Source organism: Drosophila novamexicana, unplaced genomic scaffold, assembly GCF_003285875.2.
Source record: "Drosophila novamexicana strain 15010-1031.04,08,12 unplaced genomic scaffold, DnovRS2.1 tig00000193-arrow-pilon, whole genome shotgun sequence".
NCBI lineage: Eukaryota > Metazoa > Arthropoda > Insecta > Diptera > Drosophilidae > Drosophila > Drosophila novamexicana.
Genome location: NW_020824787.1, coordinates 8,559,773 through 8,579,460, shown reverse-complemented (window position 1 = coordinate 8,579,460; position 19,688 = coordinate 8,559,773). Strand labels below are relative to the sequence as shown.

General features: G+C 46.6%; 2 protein-coding genes across 5 annotated transcripts; one reads left to right on the top strand and one right to left on the bottom strand.

Annotated features, from left to right (window-relative positions):
- Positions 1-208: 208 nt before the first annotated feature.
- LOC115759347 (dynein heavy chain 1, axonemal) lies at positions 209-3,545 on the bottom strand. The gene has a single exon (XM_030700270.1). It carries the CDS (start codon positions 3,481-3,483, stop codon positions 292-294), a length of 3,192 nt encoding a protein of 1,063 aa, XP_030556130.1. The 5' UTR covers positions 3,484-3,545; the 3' UTR covers positions 209-291.
- A 246-nt stretch (positions 3,546-3,791) lies between these two features.
- On the top strand, positions 3,792-19,539 carry LOC115759345 (WD repeat and FYVE domain-containing protein 3). 4 transcript variants are annotated; one of them, XM_030700265.1, is made up of 18 exons: positions 4,870-5,186; positions 5,268-5,513; positions 6,382-6,736; positions 6,805-6,991; positions 7,051-8,376; positions 8,436-9,451; positions 10,153-10,732; positions 10,797-11,986; positions 12,273-13,513; positions 13,569-15,689; positions 15,885-15,988; positions 16,047-16,959; positions 17,016-17,190; positions 17,254-17,463; positions 18,032-18,133; positions 18,240-18,374; positions 18,450-18,564; positions 18,907-19,539. In XM_030700265.1, exons 1-18 carry the CDS (start codon positions 4,935-4,937, stop codon positions 19,070-19,072), a joined length of 10,434 nt encoding a protein of 3,477 aa, XP_030556125.1. In that variant the 5' UTR covers positions 4,870-4,934; the 3' UTR covers positions 19,073-19,539. The 4 variants fall into 4 exon arrangements, with proteins under 4 accessions (XP_030556128.1, XP_030556127.1, XP_030556126.1 ...); XM_030700268.1 differs by lacking the exons at positions 18,032-18,133; positions 18,240-18,374; positions 18,450-18,564; positions 18,907-19,539 and adding an exon at positions 3,792-4,105 and having other exon boundaries at positions 4,173-5,186; positions 17,016-17,330; XM_030700267.1 differs by lacking the exons at positions 18,032-18,133; positions 18,240-18,374; positions 18,450-18,564; positions 18,907-19,539 and adding an exon at positions 3,793-4,105 and having other exon boundaries at positions 4,173-5,186; positions 16,047-17,190; positions 17,254-17,336.
- Positions 19,540-19,688: the final 149 nt, after the last annotated feature.

The following is a 19,688-nucleotide window of genomic DNA, read 5'->3' as shown; positions in this document are numbered from 1 at the left end:
TACTGAGACCTGAGAGCATGAGAATTGTATAGAAAGGCGATGAAAAAAAAGCGTAAAAGAAAAATCGGTAATGATGTAACTTGTACAGAAGGTGTAAATGTAAACTCAGAAGAAAAACGTCAAACACGGATAACAGAAAAAAGCAAATAAGACAATGATATTAGAATCCCAATGGTTATTCAATGCAATTATAACGATGTTTAAATGCGATTTATTGAAGCATAAACCAAAAACGCACATCGAACTTTGCAATGTGTATGGAATGGTCATTAGTTTTGAGGGGCCAATCTTCTAAACAATATCCCTGCGGCACTTGCGCAACTGTTTTCGCAACAGCAAGGCATCCAACTCGGCCTGTTTGCGTCGCTCCTCCTCCTCGATGGCGCGTTGAATTTCCTCAGCCTCGTTGGTGGCCTTAACAGAGATCGCATGCACGTCCGGCAGAAAGTCCAAGATGCCTTTTCGAATGAGATATTGATAGTTCATCGAAGCGGTATACTTTATTTCGTTGCCAATAACACGACTGAGATCCATCCAATGCAAATACATCCAGTTTTCGTTACGCAAGTCCTTGACGCTATTGTATACGGGAATGAATTCATCGATTTTGCCAATAAATACATGGGCCACATCCATAATCTCTGGCTTCTCGCTGAAGTTGTCCAGCGATTCAACCAGCTCATTGCGCAGATTCATTAGATTGGTCCAAACTTCATCAAGATCGAGCAGTGCAATTGGATTACCCAGAGTGGCGTCCTCCAGTTTCTGAAAGTTGGCGCACGCATACCATAGCTGTTTATATGGCTCAAAGCTCTTGATGATGCTGGTCAGAAATTCCGTGGAAAGTGGCTCCAATTCGAAGAGTTCCTGTCGATACTGCAGCGTTTGTCCGACCTTCTCCAATTCCCTTATCAGCGCCCAAGTTAGTTTTATATCAACAGAAGTCTCCTGGGCCCGATTAGGATTGAAGGCCAAAGAGAAAGCCTGAACCTCATCGTTGAGCGATTCGAGACGCTCTTCAAAGTTCTGGCATTCGCTGGAATGCTGGCGCAGAAACTCTTCAATGTCCAGCTTCTGCTCCTCCTTCAGTGTCGACAACCTCACCAGGATCTGATGTGGCCAGGCAAAGGCATTCCATTTCATGGCAAACTGATGATCGCTCAGATTGTAGAAGAAACTATCCAGCAGATCGTACTCCAGCCACATCACCTGTATATCGGCACGCAGCTGGTCGACCACATCGGGCACTGTCAGTGCAAAATCCCGAATCTCGAACAGATGCTCAATACTTATAGGACGCACGGCAATTTTATTGAATACTTCCATACAGCGCTCCACTATCTGCTCGTTCGTCTCATACATGCGATCCACGTAGTACTCAAAGATGCGGCGCACTATTTCAATGTATTTCTTGATCATGAACTGCTTTATGGTGTCCACATTAATGTAGAAAGGTCCGATTGTTATGTAGGCGGGCAATATTTGACGAATCTCTTCCTTTTGCCGCTTGTGCTCCAGTATATCCCACTTGACCTGAGATGAGGGTTTATGGGCCGCCGCATAATCCTTCATAAAGTCGTTTACATTCAGCAGATAAAAGTCGATGAATCTCTCGTAATGACGCGCATAGGCCTTCAGCGGAAGCACCGCCTGAGCATAGCAGCGACGCATCAGTTCGTTCTGCTCAAGGAACCTGTCCTCGATCAGTTCGACGGTCAATATATATAGATTATGTGCGAACTTTAAATTGCTCATCACATCCGCATCAATGGTGCGGACGCCCGAAGTCTTCTCCAGGCCCCGTTTGTAAATATCCATCAGAGATGGTTGAAAGTCATCCGGATTCGTTGAGTAGAAGACCTTCCGTTCTTCATTAATACCTATGGTCAGGGCAAAGACGGGCTTTGGAAAGGGAAACTCAGTCTCGATAAAATCGCTGGTCCACTTATAATTATGCTTGAGTGGCAGAAATTGCAAACAGGGATCACAGACCAGTTTCGAGAAGTTCATCAGCGACGAGAGCAGCAGCACCTCCATGGACTCTTGCATGCGAAATTTGACCTGCCATATGAAAGGGAAGATCTTGCACATCTGGTAGACCGTCCAATTGTTGAGCGAGATATCTAGCCAGCCCTTGCCCAAGGCGCGTAACACAATGGTTATCACCGTGGTCAGCTGCTCCGGCCAATAGACCTTCAGAAAGGTGGAGACAGTGTCGCTGTGCGCCTCCTGCGACTGCAGGAAGTCCACCAATGCTGTTGGCTTATTGAAATTGCATACAAATATGGTCAGCGTTTCGATGTGCTGACACTCGACGGCCACGCCCATCATGGCGTCAATGCCGCCAGCGCAGTAAAAAAGGCTGGCTCGCAGCCAGAGATACCGTTTCTCCTTTATATTGATGCCGAGAGCCTGAAGCTCGCGGCGCTCGTGTTCGGCAAAGTCAACGGGTGCGGCAGCTGGCATGAACTCCTTTAAGGATATGTTGCGGAACTGCGGAAACTCCTTGGGCATGTGTATAATAAACTGCTCCAGCTCATAGAGTGCCATCAGACGCTCAAACACGATGTTAACCTCGGACCTTAGACGCCTTTTGCACTGCTCCGAGACGTTGGACTGCTGCAGCAGCGCCTCAATGGGTTTGAAGCTTTGGAAGGTCGTCGACTCGATGTCATCGTGGAGCACACAGTCGACAATCAGCTCCATAAGCATCAGTTGTTCGCCCTTGTGACGCTCATGCACGGCTGCCTTGAGACGCTGTATGTACTTGTGCGGATCCTCGGCCAGGAACATGAACTGCAACTTGGGAACCTCGTAGTTACATTCGTCGTCCAATGAGGTTAGCGTCCAGAGGTCAGTTTTCTCGTTGTACGATGAGACCGCTGCCATGGCCCAGTGGCAGCTCCGCAGACTCCGATTATAGGGCAGATAGGCACGTGCCGGAAGCGGATAATGGTCTTCGCCGACGATGCCGAGCTCAAACCAGGCTTCTGGGGAGCTAATGTCGTAGTTGCTGTCATCGAAATAGCTCAGCGGAAATTTGTGCGGGAAGGCAAATTCGGACATCAGATCGTACTGCTCTTCGGTGGGCTGCAGCATATCATCGGTAAGTCCGGCTTTTTTCAGCTCCTCGATCAAATTGATTCTGCTGTACTGTCTTCGACGGCGATCCACAGCCACGTCCTTGGGCAACTCGCCCTTGGGCACGAAACGGGTCTGTATAACCTTGGGCAGAATAGTGGGCAACGGAAAGCGATAGACTTTGCCATTTTTGCCCATCAACGTTAGCCAACGCTGCGCCTCCTGTATGGGATAATGGACGGGCGTTAATTGTTCGCGCGGTATATGCAGCTCGTGGAAAGTCTTGGGCGCCGTGCCTGGCCGCGGGGGCATTATACAAATTGTCCGCGATGACTCCTCATCCTCTTCCGAGGAGAATGAAAGTGTGACTGGCTCCTCGGTGAACGAATTGTTAAGAGCCATTTCGATTGTTCGAGATGTTCTTGAACTTCAAATATATTCGAGTAATTTTAGTGTCGTTAATATACAAATAAATGACAGCTTTTGTATTGATGGCCATTTAACAATCTCTTTTTTTCGAATAGATATTACTTTTACTTAAATTTTAAGCGACGCGCCACATACAATTCACTTTAGTTGGCAGCACAGAGAGTGTTTGCAGTGGGCTGGCAGCCCACTCGGAGAGAGCAATGTGCGCCGTTTTGCAACACAGGCAGCTGACAACAGTGCTGAGCGGTAAAGTGATGTTTATTTTTAGCGCAGTAAGCGATATGTTGGGAGATATATAAACAGAAGCTTTTTCAAAATAATGCAATCGAAATGGTGTACATGTAAATAATTAGCATATGTATTAATAATTCAGGTAATACAAATTTTTTCGAAAATAAATATCGTGACTCTTCATCCGTTACGTGCGATAGTTTGTGCCAGCTCTAACAAGTCACGTAAATATCGTTCTCCTTTATTGAACATCGGTTCGTTCGTGTGCAACAAAACGTATTTTTAAATGGAAAAACAAATGAATTAATTGCTAAAACTAATGAAAAACGCAAAACAAAAACCATGCTTGATATGTGCATAAAAAGTAAGTGTCAAATCAAATGAAAACTAGGTGAAAAATGTTTGTGAAAATTTTCAACTTTCTGCCGAAGCAATGGTGCTCCGCTGGACGGAGAGAGCGCGAGAGAGCAGAAAAATCAATAAAAATTGTCGTAGCAGCGCGATTGACACGAGCAAAACAAAGAGCGCGCAACGAAAGCGCGTGGAATGAAGAAAACGCGAAAAAAGAGCAGCCGTTGGTTTCAGTTGCAACTCATGCCCCAAATGCGTTGGCAGCAGCAGGTTGTGAACAGTAGCAAAAAGAGAAAAGAGTGCAAAGCAAAAGTAAACGGCAAACAGCTGTTACAGTTATTGTTTGTGCAATAAGTGTAAATATTTGTTTTTTTGATTTATTGAAAAGTTGCCAAAGCAGCGGCATTTAGTTTACTTAACCCCATTGAACTGGCAACAAAGCGCTTCGCCCACGCTTAAGCATTTATACACACACACACACACACACTCACAGACAGTTCAAACACAGAGGCGAACGTTCGTTCGCACGTTCGTTCACTTTGATGGGCGCGTCGTGTATAAACATTCCGCCTTAAAAAACAATGAATTTTGAAAAGCAAAAACAACAACAACAACAACTACGATAACAATTGTGGAAGACAACTTGCCAAGCTCTCTCGGTGAATCACAGCCAACGGAGTCGTTAATTAATGCAGCAAAGCAATAGAATGTAGAATGTCAAGTGGACGCTGGATGATGTGATTATATTTCAGCCGTTTAAGTAATTCAATTTGTTTTGCGCATTTGCAGTTTGAGCACCAGCACCAGCAGCGGCAGCGACAGCGAAATTAACAACAACAGCTATGAACGTTATGCGAAAGCTGCGCGGCGCTGCCAGCGCTGGCAGCGGCAGCGCATCGAGCAGCAGCAGCAGCAATGCCAGCCCCAGTGCGGCGAACGGACGCACCGGCGAGGAAGCACTACTAGATGCACGCATACAAATGAGCCTGGCCACACTGAAAAAGCTCTTCAACGAGTACACGCATCCCAAGGAACCGCTCAGCGAAAACGAACGGGATGGCAAGCTCTATGAAATGCTGCCTCTATTTTGCAAGGTTTGTGGAATTTACTGAAATATTTAAATTTATTTTTTAAATATGTCAACTAATTATTTTGCTGTTTTTATGGCTTTGCAGGTGTTTAGCAGCAGCCCTGCTAACGATATGAGCGAAAAATTCTGGGACGTGGTTGCCTTCTGTCAGCAGGTGTCCCGCCTAATGGTCAGCGAGATACGTAAACGTGCATCGAATCAAAGCACAGAGGCTGCCTCCATAGCGATTGTCAAGTTTCTCGAGGTGGAAACAACGGAGGATACCAGCAGCGGTTGGCTGCTGCTGGCCACACTGAATCTCTTGGCCAATGGCGATGTCTCGCTCATACAGGTTAGCTTCAAGTACAGATGTAAAACTATCTATTTATACACAACTGAACTCTATGATCTGGAGCTTTAAGTTCCAAAAGCAAGCTTTACATGCATGCGCAGCCCAATTGATTTGCATGCCCTTTTAGAAGTAACCCGATAAAGTATATATATTCCTAATCAGCATCAACTGCCGAGTCGATATAGTCATGGTCTTAGTCATAGCTCCCAACAGGGAAGCGGTTGAAATGTTATTTTTTACATATATCTTGACATAACATTTATACTAAACTGCTTCAAATTGGGCTCCCAATAGGAAAAATCGGAAGGAAATAATGTTTTCTTATAAAAATATGTCTACAAGGGCATTTAATAATCGGTGTGTCAAAGAATGCCTTCCTTTCTTTGACACATTTGTCTCCTAGAGATATTCATACATATGTGCATATATACGAAACTATAGATATTTTTATGAGTGTATGGGAGAGATATTAAAGTGACCTCTATACTTATCATTCGTTTGCTGGCCTCACTTGAATGTCAATGATTTAAGAACTTTATAGCTTTTTATATGCATATTAGCACTATAATCACTGCTGTATTTTGTATCTTATATGTAATATCTAATATACAATATACTAGCTGTGGCTGGGACTGTATACAAGTGTATATTAAGTGCTGTTAATTAAAAAAAACTGTGTATCCTACAGGTCAGATATTTCTCAAATTAATTCGTTGTTCATCTAAAATTGTTAAAGTGTGAGGAACACAAAAATATGATCCTTGAATTATTCGTAATGTATCAATAGAACAGAAAGCTTAGGATCCATTCTAGTCTTGAGGCATATGATATAAGGTTTAACTCCCTCTCCAAATACCCCTCCTTTTAGGTGATGACAGCTGCATCGGTGCCCTCAACTTTAGTCAAGTGTTTGTATTTGTTCTTCGATCTGCCCCAAGTGGAGGACGATGAGCCGCCGGCTGAAGGTGCCAGTGCCAGTGATTTTAATGCCCATGAGCGTCGCACATTATTGCAAAAGGTTTTTGTGCAGCTGCTCGTGAAATTGTGCTCCTATCCATATCCAGCTGAGGAGCTGGCTCGCATGGATGATCTAACGCTACTGTTTTCCGCCATCACCTCACCCTGCCCCATGCAAAATATTGTGTGGCGCAAGAACGCAGCCGAAATACTGACAACCATCTCGAGACACGGTTTAACCGATGCCGTTGTTACCTACATACATTGTGAGTGTATAAAAACATCTATTTTAGATAAAACTAAGCTTTTAATTATTTATACTCTACAACTCTAGCCAAGGGCTGCATGGCGCTGTGCGTGGACAACATGCAACGTTTGACGTTTGGCAATCCGCTGGAAATAGTCGAAATGTTTGTCACCGTCTTTTGCTTCCTCAAGGATTCTAGTCAAGTATCCCAGATACTAATGGACGACTTTCGCGCCTCCCAGGGCTACGTGTTTCTCAGTGACTTTTTGCTCAAGTGAGTGGTTTAATTGTAATATTAATATCCTGTAATCTACAACCCTACATGATCGACAGATTCGACAATGCGCGCAGTCAAACATTGGAAATCCAGGCAGCTATACGCAACTTGGTATTGATGATCTCATCGCTGTGCATGTGCGGCTTTTACGAGCTCCGGCCGCCGGCAGCGCAATTCAATACGGCCTTTAAGCTACAAAATTTCCAGTTGCCGCAGGCCAGCTCACGGGAGACGTGCGTACGGAATGTGTATGCATTCCAGGTGCTGCAGACGGTATTTCTGAGATCGACAACACCTGCACTGTGCTGCACCATCTTGGACGCTATTTCGCGTGTTTATCACTCGGAGAATGCCAATTATTTTATACTCGAATCGGAGCACACGCTGAGCAGCTTTGCGGAGCGCATACACCAGAAGAGTCCACAAATACAGGAGAAATTCTATGATCTGCTCGAGTTTATAGTCTTTCAGTTGAACTTTGTGCCCTGCAAGGAGCTGATCAGCTTATCGCTGCTGCTCAAGCACAATCAATCGACATCCTGCAGCATCCTGTGCCTGAAGACGCTGCTCAACATTCTGCGCCACAACAGCGTCTTCAAGGATGTCTATCGCGAGGTGGGCATACTAGAGATCCTTGTTAGTTGCCTGAATCGATATGCCGATCACGTGCGACAAATTACCAACGGTGACGATTCGCTTGTCGTACAGCCAGGCGCTGAGGAGCAGGAGGATCTGCTCGACACACTGGGCAAACATGTGCTGGAGGCACTCACAATGCTGCTGGGCGGCGGTGCCAGCAACAATGCGCAACTATTTCGCGAATATGGCGGTGCCAAGTGCGTCCATGAGCTGGTCAAGTATAAGCATTGCCGTCCCCAGGCGCTAGGCATAGTTCGGGAGCTGATACTCTCCGCTGGTGGAGATGATGACATGCTCTATATACTCTCATTGATGCACAGCATCAGTCCACATCAGGTGGAGTTTAAAATCCAGATACTAAACATGCTGTTGGGCTGCCTCAAGGATTCGCATCGCACACGCACCGTATTCCGCAAGGTGGGCGGCTTTGTCTATCTGACCAGCGTGTTTGTCTCGCTGGATGGCAGCATGGCTCAGCCACAGCCGGACATTGCCCAACAGGATCTCATTTTGCTGCTGCAGATCGTCTGCCAGACGCTGGCTACTGCCATGCGCTTCGAGCCCGCAAATGCGAAATTCTTTCATCAGGAGATCTGCAATAGTTCGCTGTGCGACACGTTGCGTCTGCTTGGCTGCTTTGGCAGCGGCACAATACTGCAGGACTTCACGGGCAACTATGAGCCGCAACAAACGCTATTGAAGTACTACCATGACGTATTCAGCGGCGACATACTGAGCTTCAGGTGAGTCTTTTTCAGCTTTGTTTTAGGGCACACAATAATTAAGCTACTATTCCTTGCAGCTTTGACGAGCACATACCCAGCTCCTTGTCCTACATATGTGTGGTATTTCGACTGCTCTACAGCATCGCCTTGGACAACTTTGAGTCGCCAAATTTGAGCGGAGTGATAACGCTCTTCAGCGAGTCGGCGCCACATACGCGCTCGCCCAGCAAGGAGTTGGCGGCACCAGTGCATCCCAGTCAGTTAAATTTAACACAGCCCGCGCCCGAACCGCGCATTGTGCATCCTGGCGTAGTTATATGCATGCTGCAGCTTTTGCCCGGCGTGCAGCACGATGCGGCTCCTGTACAGGCCATACAGCTGCAAGTGTACCTCAGCGAGATCATCAAGTCGTTGGTGAGGAGCGAACGCAATCAGCAAATCATGTGCGACCATGGACTGGCCGAGCAGCTGCTTAGGCTGACACGTTGCGCTCTGGCCGAGGAAATGCATCCGTTGCACGTGCCCATGCAGTATATACTGGAACGTCTGGCGGCGCAGGCGCTGCAGCCGACAGAATTGCGTCAATTTCTGCGCCTCGGCGAGCCACTCTGCTGCGCCGATATTGATCTACAGCAGCCGTATCGACAAGGTGGTCCGGTGCCGTTGACGCGCATCAAGACGCTGGTTTCAATGACAACGCCACGCGATTTTCGTGCGCATGGCTCCAGCACGCTGCCGCCTTTTGTGGAGCTGGACATGTCCGCCGAGGGCTTTGGTTGCCTCTATTTGCCATCGCTGGCACCACAGGCCACAGCTACAGCGGGCGGGACAATTGACGCGAATACGATTGGCGGCATCGGTGCCGGTGATCGCATATTTCCACCGCAAACCGGGCTCAGTTATTCCACATGGTTTTGTGTCGAAAAGTTCTCCGATCCGAAGACAGATCCGCACTGTGTGCGTCTCTTAACTCTTGTACGCACCATTCACAATCCACGCGAGGAAAATTTAGCATGTTTGTCCATACTGCTCTCGGCTAGAGATAAGGCAATTGTCGTTTCCACACAGGAGACGCTCGTCACGCCCAGAAAAAGTAAGTGCAACAACAAACATGATGACTAACTCTTCTGATTTCTCATCATTCTTATCACTGTCTTCATTCTTATAGAATTAGCAAGAACTCTTTTTTTAGAAAGGTCTATACACAAACCTACTACCCGTTTTAACTGCATAAATTTATACTATATATAGATATTGCTTTGCTTTTGCTATGATATCAGTTACTATTTATAGATGTTCATCGGTGAACCGCAATATAAATTGAATTCCAAAAGAAGTCACAGCTTTGGTCTAAACAATACCAAGCATATCATAGTAGGTGTTTCTTATGCCCTGTACATTTGTACAAATAGGTATGATGGATAAAAGCTTAAGCTACATATGGGGTATATAACAATTTATCTCTTGATCGGCATCAACCGCCAAGTCGATCTATCTTCTGAGAAAGATATGTCAGTATCAGATTAGCTTTTTAGACTATCACGACGACAAAACAACTTTTGTATGCTCGGAAAATGGGTGGAAAGCTAATAGGCCACTTTTTAAGCAACTTTTAACCTGGCCAAGCCGAACATTAATTAGGTCTTCTAAATATGTGTACAAATCTTGAATAGGTTAAAAATAAATGCTTACCTTCTCTGAAGCGTATTCTTGGTTTGGGAATCTTCTTTAAATAGATCTTTCGCTGCCCAATTTGCTTTTAAAATTTCATTTGCATATTCACTTTCCTTTCAGGCATTGGCGACTGGGAACCGGAGGGCTCGGACGATGGTATTGCTCGTATCTGGTGCCCAGATCTGTTGCACGAAGGTCAATGGCACAATCTGGTTGTGGTGCTTAATCGAGCCGTGCTTAAGAATTCCAGTCTCTCGCTCTACCTGGACGGTGTGCCCATGCATACGCAAAAACTGCACTATATAGCCCAGCATCCAGGCGCGGGCAGCGTCAATCTCACATCGGCCACGCAAATCTTTGGCTACATTGGCACACCGCCCATTTGGCGTCGTTATTCGCGCCTGTGTTGGAAACAGGGCGTCTGCCATCTGCTGGAGGATGTGCTCACACAGCAGACGGTGCAGACCATCTATCAGCTGGGACCACACTATATGGGCTCGCTCCAAGCACCACAGCTGGGCAAGCAGGCGGAGCCACTGGCGCCGTTGGTGCCGGAAGATCGTGTGCTGCTCGGCCTGAACGCGAAGGCGGTGTCCAAGCTGACGTTGGTCAAGATACGCAAGGTGTACAGTCGGGCGGATAACAAAAGCATTGCCAAGCAGCTAAATATGAATTCCCATGAGAATGCCACGCCTATCAAGTGAGTAATCCCATGACGGATGCATTCTAGACTATTCACAACTTCTTGTCTGTTGCTTTTATAGAATCCTTCACAATTCGGCGGGTCATTTGGCCGGCGCTGGTCGCTCGTTGGGCGGCGTTGTTGTTGGCTATTTGGGCGTGCGCGTCTTTAGTCCGCATCCGGTTTCGGCCATGATTGACACCGTCGGCGGCTGCAATGTGCTGCTGGGCATCATTGCCATGGCCCAGGATGTGGAGTCGCTGTACGCGGGCGTCAAGGCGCTGACCTGTGTGGTGCGCAGCAATCGTGCCGCACAGGCCGAAATGGATCGGAAGCGTTGCTTTCAGACGTTGGGCATGTTCTTTAAAAAGAAGAAACACTTGTTGAACTCGCACATTTTGCACCTGACCTTTGGCCTGGTGGGCACTGTGAACAGCGGGCATGACATGTCGGCCATACCGAATGTGACTGCATTTCAGGATCTGCTGTGCGATCTGGAGATTTGGCATAATGCACCAAATGGACTGTTGCGTTCGCTGCTGGAGCACTTGCTGGAGCTGGTGGTGGAGTCCAATGAAAAGAAGCAGAATGTGAAGATTATGCGAGACTTGCAGTTGCTGGTCAAACTGCTGCACATCATCACAAGCATTCAGGATCATTCGACGCGTGAGATTCTGTTCAATCTGCTCGAAACGCTGCTTGGCGGCCAGCCCAGGCACACGGATCTGCTACTCTTTGGCCAGTATGTGGCCGCCAAATTGCCGCGTCTGCAGGACTCGCACGTAGAGCGTGCTGTGCTGTTGCCCAGCATGAAGCCGCCTGCTGAGGATCAGGATGGTGTCGCTCAGAATATTTATTTGCGCAATCGCTGCCTCTCGCTATTGCACGGCCTGCTCTTTACACCGCGCAACACTGTCAATTATGTCATCTGCGATGACATTTCCAAGACGCTCGGCATGGACTGGCTGCTGCTCTTCATGCAGCCACATGTTCACTTCACCACAGTTATTATAGCGGTGCGCATCCTGGTCGTGGTCTGCGCCAATGAGAGTTTTCTAGTTCGTTTCCGGGATGCCACACACAATGGCGGCTATTTACGTTTCACCGAAATGGTTTCGCAGCGCAAAATGCTTGGCCTGGGCGCCCAGCAGCTCAATCAACGTCCCAGCAATGGCACCGGCACTGTCATCGTGGCCACGCCCCAAAATACTATACAGCATTTGCCCACACAGATTGCGGGCGAGGTGCGCACGGCGGCTTTAAATATACCTGGTGAGTAGAGAAATTAAACAGAGAAATGAGTACGTTAAGTTTTTTTTAGATAAGGACTAACTTTAACCTTAACTATATTAATTTTAAAAATTGTATTTATATTTCTATTCTACAATGTATAATTCTAAGACCCACCATTTTATTATTTATTATTAGGATAAGATTAAGATAAATATAGATTTTCCAATAGCCTAAAGGAGTGCATATTGAAAACTGCAAAGTTGATAGATTGTAGGAACATTCTTTTATCAGCTTATTTATTCATTAATTTTATTTATTTATTTAGGTTTCCAGTTGCTTGAGTGGCTGATGCAACACCATTTGGACGTGCCGGAGTTGTATTTCCTGGTGACCGCATTGATAATGGGCCAGCCAGTCAAGGTGCTGGCCACCGAGCATACGAAATTCGATTTGGATCGTGTCTGGTCATTCCTCTGGGGTGCCCCAGTCTCGGCCAATACGCAGCTGCCCAAGCTGAACGTCTGCCCCGAGGGTGTCTGTGTGCTGCTGGCCATGGTGCGTGCCATTGTGCATGGCGGCGAGTGCGCTGCCTGGCTGCATAGTCATCCGGAGACGATCATTCAGCTGCTGTTTAGCCTCTATCAGAATCTAAGCGATTTTACGCCAGTTATGATGGCCGGGGATGTGGTCACCTCGCTGGTTGCGGTGCTCTTTCCGCAGGTTTCACGTTCTGGCGACTCGGAGCCAAATAGTGGCACCTCCACGCCCACCGACGGCACCGGCAGCAGCAGCTTTGTGCTGCCAGCGCCAGAAACTCTCCACGCGGCCGTGGACAATCAGCCAAAGCTAACAGCGCATCCGGTGCGCAAGTGCGTCATAGACTTTTTACGCGTAATCGTTGTGGATTCGTTGGGATTGAACATGCATGGCAAGAGCACACCGGTCATTGATCTTGTGCTGGATGCGGCACCGGAAACAGCGGAACTGCCACTGCAGGTGCAATACCAGACGCAGATCATCATTGCCCTTATGGATCATCTGTTGGCCGCCGATGTACTGGTGGGTGAGCAGGCGGCGTTGCCATTGGTTCCACTGCTCCAGAGCCACACACAGCACATTGCGCCCAATGTGTTCTATCTGACGGCGCGCATAGTGGACAAATTGTGGCAGGGCTGCCTCACGAGGAATCCCCACGAAATATTTGACTTTATTATCAAGCTGATAGGACAGGCCAAGCGCAGATCCTCCTCATTGTCGCTGGAGCAACTGCATCACTCTCTAAACCGCAGCATTCTCTTTTTGCTCTCACGTCCCACCGACGACTCCATAGCCGAACAGATGAGCGTCCTTGAGGCGCTGCACAAAATCATTCAGCATCGTTTGCTCATCTTTGGCGCCGGCAATCATGAACTGGAATTCATTGGCTGCCTCACCTATTGCCTGATGCAGCTGACCGCCGACATGAAAATCATTTTGGAGCCGGCCACAAGCCGCAACACCACCTGGCATGTGAATCCACAGACGGAGACAACAGAGCCCAAAGATGAGGATCTCAATCAGTTGCAGGTAAGTTGGAAGATTAATATCTTTGGGCAATCTATTAAAAAGCTTTTTCCCAAAGGGTCGCAATCTAATTGTGGGCGCCGCCTTTCGTGTCTGGGAGGAGTTGTATGTGTGCAAGAAGCCCGCCATTGAGGAAGTCTTTAAGATATCGCTCACCCCACCACCTGCCAACTCGAAGGCGCCAGATTTGCAGACCACACGCGAGCAGGTCATGGAGTTGGCCTCCAAACTCTGGTTCAATTATGTGGATGCCGAACGCAAGGCCTCATATCGTGTACCCTGGGAGTTGCACAATCAAATCCAATCGAAGATACAAAAGGTCACCGGCGGATTGACGCGTCTGGCCAGTCGCAGCAAGGTGAAGAAGGATGAGCTGGTGCGCACCAGGTCGAATATGAGCCGGGAATCGGCGTACGAGTGCACAGGGATTCACGTGCAGCTAATTAAAGATCTGCTGGAGTTGCGCACCAAGCAATACCAGCAAATGCTGCAGCACACACAGCGCTATGTCTACCAGGATTGGGTGCAATCCGAAACGGAGCTAACGCGGGAACGCGGCCTGTGGGGTCCGGCGGGCTCTTGTACACTGGACAAGTGGGTAATGGACACAACGGAAGGACCTCATCGCATGCGGAAAAAGACAATGCGCAATGAGCTATTCTATTTGCACTATCCATATCGGCCCGAACTGGAGCTAGCCGATAATCGGCAGCTCAAGTATAAGGTGGCCTCCAGTTTGGATAGCAAAATCTATTTTCTGCATGGCCAGCAACAGCCGCGCATCTTGGCCGAAGCTGAGCAGCATGCCATACAGCAGCAATCCTCACTGGAGGCGGCACATCCGCATCGGCTGGAGGCAAGCAGCTCAACATCGACGCCTCCGCCGCCTATTTCGCCCAAATTGCTAGCACATGGTGCAGCATATCCGCAGGATTCGCTGGATGGCAATGCCCCGGAGGATGATGAAGAGGAAGAGGATACCTCAATGACCAGCGACAACGAAACGTTTTTGCGTTTGCTCGAGGAACAGGAGAAGATCAGCTTCATGTTTCGCTGTGCACGCGTTCAGGGCCTCGACACCTTCGAGGGTCTACTGCTGTTCGGCAAGGAGCATTGCTATATTGTGGACGGCTTTACACTGTTGAAGAACAGAGAGATACGCGACATTGACACGCTACCACCGGGTGCCTATGAGCCCATTATACCCAACTCGGGCGGTCAGACGTCGTCGACATCGCGCGCTGTTAGCCACAAGCTGAGGCAGTGCTCCAAGTTCGCCTACGAGGAGATACGCGAGGTGCACAAGCGTCGCTATCTGCTGCAGCCCATTGCATTGGAGGTCTTCTCCGAGGATGGCCGAAATTATTTGCTCAGCTTTCCGCGCAAGGTGCGCAACAAGGTGAACCAACGATTTTTGGCCTTGGCCACCGCTCTCAATGATAATGCCCAGCAATCCGTGGCTGGACAGAAGCGTACAGCCAGCGTGGAGCAAACGTCGGGTCTGTTTAGCGGTTTGATTGGTGAAACGTCGGTTACCCAGCGCTGGGTACGTGGCGAGATCTCAAACTTTCAGTATCTGATGCATTTGAATACGCTCGCCGGACGCAGCTACAACGATCTCATGCAGTATCCAGTATTTCCCTGGATACTGGCCGATTACGATTCGGAGGAGTTGGACTTTACGAATCCCAAAACATTCCGCGACTTCTCGCGTCCCATGGGCGCACAGTCGGATGAGCGCTTGGAGCAGTTCCAGAAGCGCTTCAAGGAATGGGACGATCCGCATGGCGAAACCCCGCCCTATCACTATGGCACACATTACAGCTCGGCCATGATAGTGTGCTCGTATCTGGTGCGATTGGAGCCCTTCGCCCAGCCGTTCCTCAAGCTGCAAGGCGGCCATTTCGATTTGGCGGATCGCATGTTCCACAGCATCAAGGAGGCCTGGCTATCAGCCTCCAAGCTGAACATGGCTGATGTCAAGGAGCTAATACCCGAGTTCTTCTATTTGCCCGAATTCCTTAGCAACTTTAACAACTTTGATCTGGGCACCAAGCAAAACGGTGAAACCTTGAACCATGTCATATTACCACCTTGGGCCAAACAGGATCCCAGGGAGTTTATACGGCTGCATCGTAGTGCTTTGGAATGCGATTACGTTAGCCAAAATTTGCATTTGGTAAGTCGACATGAATCTTAGTAAAACAATCGTCTAAAGCTGAGCAGCTTGAATTAATGAAAGTTGCAAGGAAGGGCAAACAGACGTAATCCCAAAAGAATAAACACTTAAACTTAAGCCGTTAAACATAGCACATGAGCAACATTATTAACAGAAACTTTTTTTTTTCGCAAACCTTTAAAAATATTCTTGCAGTGGATCGATTTGATCTTTGGCTGTAAGCAGCAAGGACCGACAGCTGTGGATGCCGTCAATGTGTTCCATCATCTCTTCTATGAGGGCAATGTGGATATTTACAAGTAAGAGTTTAAGAGGCGCACCATGAGAGGATCTATTAAACGATATTAAATCTTGTAGCATTGATGATCCACTTAAAAAGAATGCAACAATTGGCTTTATCAACAACTTTGGCCAGATACCAAAACAGCTGTTCAGGAAGGCGCATCCAGCCAAGAAAATGGCCAACTCGCGACACTCGGCACTGATCGATCCCACGGCTCTGATACAGGGCAACAGCACAGTGCTGCAAACCGATCGTCTGTTCTTCCACAATCTGGACAATCTGAAGCCCAGTCTACAGCCCATCAAGGAGCTCAAGGGCCCAGTGGGCCAAATACTGCAACCCGACAAAACGGTATTTGCTGTGGAGCAGAACAAGGTGATGATGCCGCCATCGTATACCAAATACATTGCCTGGGGCTTTGCCGATCATTCGCTGCGCGTGGGCCTCTACGATACAGATCGTGCTTCCTTTGTGTCCGAGGCGGCGGCCCAGAACTCGGGCGAGATACTGACCTGCGCCTGTCCCAATGCCAAAATGATTGTCACTGCCGGCACCAGCTCGGTTGTGACCATATGGAAATTCGATGCGAATCGGAAGAGTCTCAGCGTGAAGCAACAATTGCATGGCCACACGGATGCGGTGACATGTCTGGCGGCCAGTGCTGCCTACAATGTCATTGTTTCCGGCTCACGCGATGGCACCGCAATCGTCTGGGACATGTCTCGATTTATATTCGTGCGCCAATTGCGCGGACACGCTGGCGTTGTGGCCGCTGTAGCCATTAACGAGCTGACTGGCGAAATTGCCACCTGCTCGGCAACCTGGCTGCACGTGTGGTCCATCAATGGCGATGCCCTGGCTATGGTCAACACGTGTGTGGGCAGCGCCGATCGCATGCAGCAAATTCTTTGTGTTGCCTTCTCACAAATTCGCGAATGGGATCAGCAAAATGTGATCATGACGGGCTCCACAGATGGCGTTGTCCGGGTGGGTGACATAGTCCATATATACCTTATACAGCTTAAACAATGTTCTTTTTCTAGATGTGGTCACTGGAGCACATTCAAGTGCCCATTGATCGCAAGCTCAAGCGCGGCGTGGAAGTTAACTCGCAGGACAAACCCGACGCTGGCTCCGTCGATGATTCCAACAATAAGTCGACCAAAATGAACATTTTCAAGCAGATGAAGAGCCTCTCTCAGCCGGAACCGGAGCATGGTTAGTTTATCACAACCATCAACTCCATTGAAATATCAATTATAACTTAATTACACTTTACAGAGATTGTGAAATCCGCCTCGGAGAGCAGCATTTCAGAGGCCTCACAGCACAGCAATCAGTCCAGCAAATCTGCGGAAGCAACTGCCAAAGTGGAACCCTCGACTGAGCGTAGAAAAAGCTCCATAAGTGGGGCGAAATCGTTGCATGAAATGAAATCGGCCACGGTGGAGGGGCCCAGCAACAGCAGCACAGAGCACAAAACGAATGAGGGTGAGGGCAAAAGTGTGACGGGTTATATATATATATCAATTATAAAATATCTATATACATGATGAGTGTTAGTCGATATAGCTGTATCTGAATATAGCTTTAGCGTGAAATATGCATAGAAAAGGAGACATTTGCGACTCCACAAAGTAGATCTATATGTATATATATGAGGAGAATCAACAGCTGTTAAGATATAGCTATGTATCTCTGTCCGTCTGTCTGTTTCCATGCAAACTAGTCTCAGTTTTATAGCAGTCGCTATGAACTAAATGCATCGAATCACCTAATCATATAGCTCAATTCGGAACAGTCGGTCTAAAATTAAGTTCTTGTATAAAAAACTTAACTACATTGCCTTTCGCATATAAACCCAATCTAATAAAAATATCAGACTAATATATCATACCGCTGCACGAATAGTTCGAATTAGTTTATAGAAAGTGTTTCTTTGTTTTAAGATATCTTCACCAAACTCTGCAATATTCTAGGGTATTTATACATCGGCATGCCGAATATTCTCTTTCATTCTTGTTCATACTTTCTAATGTTGAATTTATGTTGTTTACAGAGGAGCACAACATTCGACCTAGCAAATCCGATACCAGTTTAACGGACGGCTTCGTTCTGCTGGATAATGACAGATATCGTGGCGAGCAGACGCTTCGAAAAGGTGCTTAAACTCAATTTCTTAACCTCTCTCAACATTTGCAAACATTTGTTTCCCTCAAACCCAAACGCTTGGCATTGACACAAATTTTACCTCTAATTCTCCCTAGGCTTTAAATGGCAACGTCAATTAATGTTCAGATCAAAGCTAACCATGCATACGGCCTATGATCGCAAAGATAATGCCGAACCGGCTAGCATAACAGCCCTGACGGTATCCAAAGATCATAAAATACTATATGTGGGTGAGTGTGCCAGCGAAAGATTGAACTGACGATTGCAAAATATAAGTGCTCATCATTGAAACGTGTATGTTACAGGTGATACACGTGGCCGCATTTTCTCATGGAGCGTTACGGAGCAGCCGGGTCGTGGCGTAGCCGATCATTGGCTAAAGGATGAGGTTGCCGATCAGTGTGTCAAATGTCATGTGAAGTAAGTAAGAGGGTTCAATTCGTTAATAGCCTTTAGAGAGCATATTGAAGTTTAGCATTCCATGTATTGTAACTGGCAGAGGAAGGTATCTACGATCTTACAAAGTAGTTTTTTTAGCTATATTGTGATCATATTTGGATTTCCAAAAGCATATCATGTTTTATTCAAAGTGATTCAAAATACCTATATATATTTTGGCTATGCTTTTTGTTTATGTATTCTCACAAATTTCAAGAGTTAGAGGCACAACATTTTGTATTTACGTACAATACGGGATGACAACTTTTAATTTTCGCTAAATAAATGTGTAAATGTTTTGATATATATCTCATTCCTATTCAGATTTACACTGTATGAACGGAAGCATCATTGCCGCAACTGTGGCCAGGTCTTTTGCAACAAGTGCAGTCGCTTCGAGTCGGAAATATCGCGTTTGCGCATTCTGAAGCCTGTAAGGGTATGCCAGGCCTGCTATAGTCAGCTGCGCACGAATTCCCTGGACAATTAATAACGAATTGTAATAACCGGAGTTTACTTTAAACCTTACACTACCATAACTGTTAAAAGACGTTAGGGGCATTCTTATAAATACTACTACTTATTTATTTATATTGTATAATTGTATATTAATTTTTAATAACTTTAACCAAAAAACAAAAAAAAACGATGTGTTGCGCTAAAAACAACCAAAGGCTGTTATTATATGATTTTAAATATTTTTTTTTAATTATACAAAACAAAAGTGTTGCAATATTATTTGATATCTTATTTATACTATTTATTATACACCGAATAAAACAATATAAATATTGCTTATACGCCACAATCATTGACAATTTGTAGTAAAGTAATGAAATTGTGTAATTATATAAATTTAAAAAAACATTTAGTGTGTGTGAATTTTTGTGCATGTACTAAAGCTGCTTAGCGATGCGACCAGCGCACAATAAATATTGTTATTTAAAGAAACATTAATAAACTTATTGTATAGGGAATGTACGTAGTATCAGAACACACACACACACACACACACACACAGAACCCAAATCAATAATTAGCTAACCAAATAATGCAAACAAGCACCGCCAGTTATATCAATTACAAAAGTGAACTTTAAACAATTT

What these genes read in the sequence shown, in the direction of transcription:
- LOC115759347 (XM_030700270.1), bottom strand. Translation starts at nt 3,483, where the DNA reads ATGGCTCTTAACAATTCGTTCACCGAGGAGCCAGTCACACTTTCATTC.
- LOC115759345 (XM_030700265.1), top strand. Translation starts at nt 4,935, where the DNA reads ATGAACGTTATGCGAAAGCTGCGCGGCGCTGCCAGCGCTGGCAGCGGC. An exon ending in TGCTGCCTCTATTTTGCAAG is followed by an intron (nt 5,187 to 5,267) that starts GTTTGTGGAATT and finishes ATGGCTTTGCAG; the next exon opens with GTGTTTAGCAGCAGCCCTGC. An exon ending in AGAGCACAAAACGAATGAGG is followed by an intron (nt 17,464 to 18,031) that starts GTGAGGGCAAAA and finishes TGTTGTTTACAG; the next exon opens with AGGAGCACAACATTCGACCT.